Genomic DNA, 3,131 nt, shown 5'->3' with positions numbered 1-3,131 from the left:
GCAATTGAGTCTTTCCATTTATTATACAAATAAATTTCTTTCGGAACGTTGAAAAAAGATATGTTCTTCCCATACGCGTCTGAAGCACGTTGATGACAGACACAACAAGTCTTGACCATATTTAAATGTATTCTTATCTAAATAAATAATAAACAAATATTATATCGTTGAACACCGTTATCGTTGATTATATTCACGATTTATATTTCAATGGTTATACCTCCTCTGTTGTGATTGAAACTTAGAGCATGAAACCTAACGTGCCGCCATTATTGTTTACAATTGGCCCTTGCGACATGTATCCGCCTGGTGGCCGAGCACTGAATTATGCTAAAATAATCACAAGCCTTAGCATTGCGGGGATAGGGCAGCCGGACCACCTATTATTCTTACACCGTGACGACGGCTCACGAAAGATATGCCACCCATTCGAAATGGGCTTAGCTCGAGCAGAGAGCGTTTCGATTGGCTGATTTTTATCCACGCTTCCTACTCCCTTGCATTATCTGTTAATGAAAACTTTGACATAAGAGTCGGCATAGCGACGCCTCTCATCAGGTATGTAAATACGTGCGTTGCAACTTGCAACGCAGTTACAAGTTATTGTTAGTCACGCGGTGAGTTGGGCGAGGCTGACGCTTGAACGCATCGCCGAAGTAGGTTTTTCTGAAGAATCCCAATCGCACAACTAATCCTGAAGAGTTGCTAGGGTCACCGTACTAAAAAGTAGAACCCGAGACCCATCAGCCGGTCTTCGTTGCGTGTAGCTGGTACCGTAATTATACATCCTCAGCTGGACGGCCAGTCAAATTTGGCCGTCGGGTCCCTGAAGACGACTTAACCTGTTCTTCTCCCCTTTCGAGGAGGTTCTAATAATCGCTGTTTCCCACGACGCCGAAGCCAGCTAAATATCTCCAAGGGGGTGCGAATGGGTAGGCTGGGTTAGATAAACGTAGCTAAAGTTAGATTAGGTTAAGTTAGTTACATTAGGTTAGGTTAGGTTCCCCGAGTCTCGGTCAGCGGAGGTGTCAGAATGAACACGGCGTGCGGCCGATTTTTCCTATCGTATCTTCGCCTGAACCAAAAACTGTACGCGAATATTCCGGCGGGTAGCCGATGCTTCGGAGGTTCCGCCGAGCATGAGAATCGGCGAGCGGTCGTTCTCCAGGAGGTGGCAAAGAATGTTAATCCCTTTGGTAAGGTGGTCGTCGAGGTACCTTGCGACGTCGAGATTCGACCTACCGACTTCGAAAGGTATCCCGATATGAATACCCTCCTCGTCCGTGTCCTTGTCATCGAAGATGCTGCCGTGGAGAACCGGCCCTCTAGTCTTGTCTCCGTTGAAGTAAATGACCGCGAAGTATGGGAAGTCAAAGGAGATATGCCCATTCCCGCCAACGCCAAATGCCTTATAGAGTCGCCGATCAGGTTTGGTAAGCAATAATGAATTTTGTTTTGTATTACAAACGTTATGAATTAGGTAAAAATTGTTTAGATCACGTAATGCTGAGGCTAATAATTGTGAGATCAGAGTTTCAAACTTTTTCAAGTATGAAGATGCAAGGGATACATTACAATCCTTCGTCTTAGCCCAGTTTCAGTGTCTATAAACTGAGCTCTGCATAAACGAGGTATAATTACTCTAGAAGTACTTCTATGCATGGTTTGGTACTGCGGTTTAATAATTCCATTTTGCGTTGGGTTTTACCGAAAATTTCTATTCATTTCACGAGAGCCATGAAGCATAATTCTGTAGATGGTTCTAAATCAGCTGAAAATACATACCACGGCTTGTGCTTCACTTTTTTCAGATATCGACGTCCGGGCAGCCGGCGTGAGCAGCGTCGATGTCTCTGGTATGGTTTCGGATTCAATCATAGTGAGAACCGCGGCGGGTAATATAACCGGAGAGAAGCTGCAGGCGAGTCAAATGATATTGTCGTCTGACGACGGCGGCTCTGTTACCCTACGTCGCACTCTTCAAGGGAATATTGAAATCAACACTGTCGATGGAGGGGTGAGATTTCACCCATCTCTTGCGTGATATAGCTGGGTTTTATTTTTCCTTTTGTTTTCTTTCTGCGCTACTTTTTTATCCTCTGTTGGTTTTTCTTTTGGTTTTTCTTTTTTCCATTACAGACAGTTCGTGCCGATAAGTTTTTGGGCACGGATTTGAAGGTTTCCACGGAAAACGGGGATGTAGATATCGGCAGCAGTTACTGTACCAATTCACATTTTACCACGGAGAATGGTAATCTCACCCTGAACAACCTTCACATGGACTCTACCATCGACATACCAGGAAACGGAGGATTGAATATACGTAAGTTATCGCAGTAGATGATTTATTCAAGCGGGTTCTCACCCCAATGTGATCTATTTTCAACTTTTACAGTTTGTCTGGACGGTTCCTTGGACGCGAAGTTGAATACAGGACCCTCCAGGGTACGCGTTGTTCGTTTATCAGCTAATTCCAGTATATCCTCATCGGGCGATGTCGACCTTGTAGTACCCGAGCAAAATGACATACAGTTGAACCTGAAGGCTGGCCGACTCGATATTGACGGTAGTATAAACGGCATGGAAGAACACACGCGTAACGTTCAGCGGTTCAAAACTTTCAAGGGAGATACCTCTCTCGATGTAATGTCGGACAAGAGTATCAAGGTAAGTAAGGCGAGCTGGGCAGACACCTTGAACCTTGGGAGGTTCCTGCGCTAGGCCTACTTTCCTCCTGAGAACAAAGGAGGACTATACGTCGAAGCATAATAGTAATGGAACTGAAATTTTTTTTTTTTTTTTATTATTATTTTCATTTATATTTTTATATCAAATTTTTCATATATATATATTTATATATAAATATATGTAAGTGAATAAAAATAATCAACATCGTAGATTGATTGTGTGCCATTACAAATGGTGCATACGTATGTACGATACCTACCTTGTGTCTTGTTAACGCCGATATATAAGCGAGAATCTTTATAATTCCGATGCGACTGTTGAATAAAAATATTTCTGTTTGGAAAATTTTTTGTCCGATGTCTATTCTTTTAACCTATTTCTCAAGTCGGTAACACATACTGCATGGGTAAATACATCCAAACGGATTCAACTAAAGCTCGAGC

At 43.0% G+C, this 3,131-nt stretch overlaps 1 protein-coding gene across 2 annotated transcripts; it reads left to right on the top strand.

The window, feature by feature from the left end:
- The first annotated feature begins 643 nt into the window (after positions 1 to 643).
- LOC124412003 (protein FAM185A-like) lies at positions 644 to 2,780 on the top strand. 2 transcript variants are annotated; one of them, XM_046891638.1, is made up of 4 exons: positions 644 to 1,433; positions 1,812 to 2,017; positions 2,140 to 2,323; positions 2,405 to 2,780. In XM_046891638.1, exons 1-4 carry the CDS (start codon positions 1,034 to 1,036, stop codon positions 2,719 to 2,721), a joined length of 1,107 nt encoding a protein of 368 aa, XP_046747594.1. In that variant the 5' UTR covers positions 644 to 1,033; the 3' UTR covers positions 2,722 to 2,780. The 2 variants fall into 2 exon arrangements, with proteins under 2 accessions (XP_046747594.1, XP_046747593.1); XM_046891637.1 differs by having other exon boundaries at positions 2,396 to 2,780.
- Positions 2,781 to 3,131: the final 351 nt, after the last annotated feature.

Source organism: Diprion similis, chromosome 10 (assembly GCF_021155765.1).
Source record: "Diprion similis isolate iyDipSimi1 chromosome 10, iyDipSimi1.1, whole genome shotgun sequence".
In the NCBI taxonomy this organism is placed as follows: Eukaryota; Metazoa; Arthropoda; class Insecta; order Hymenoptera; family Diprionidae; genus Diprion; species Diprion similis.
This window is presented reverse-complemented; position numbering and strand designations above follow the sequence as displayed.

Excerpts from the sequence above, each read along its gene's own strand:
- LOC124412003 (XM_046891637.1), top strand. The coding sequence starts at position 1,034 with ATGAACACGGCGTGCGGCCGATTTTTCCTATCGTATCTTCGCCTGAAC. Across the intron at positions 1,434-1,811 it reads AGAGTCGCCGATCAGGTTTG|ATATCGACGTCCGGGCAGCC; the intron begins GTAAGCAATAAT and ends CACTTTTTTCAG. Across the intron at positions 2,324-2,395 it reads AAACGGAGGATTGAATATAC|TTTGTCTGGACGGTTCCTTG; the intron begins GTAAGTTATCGC and ends CAACTTTTACAG.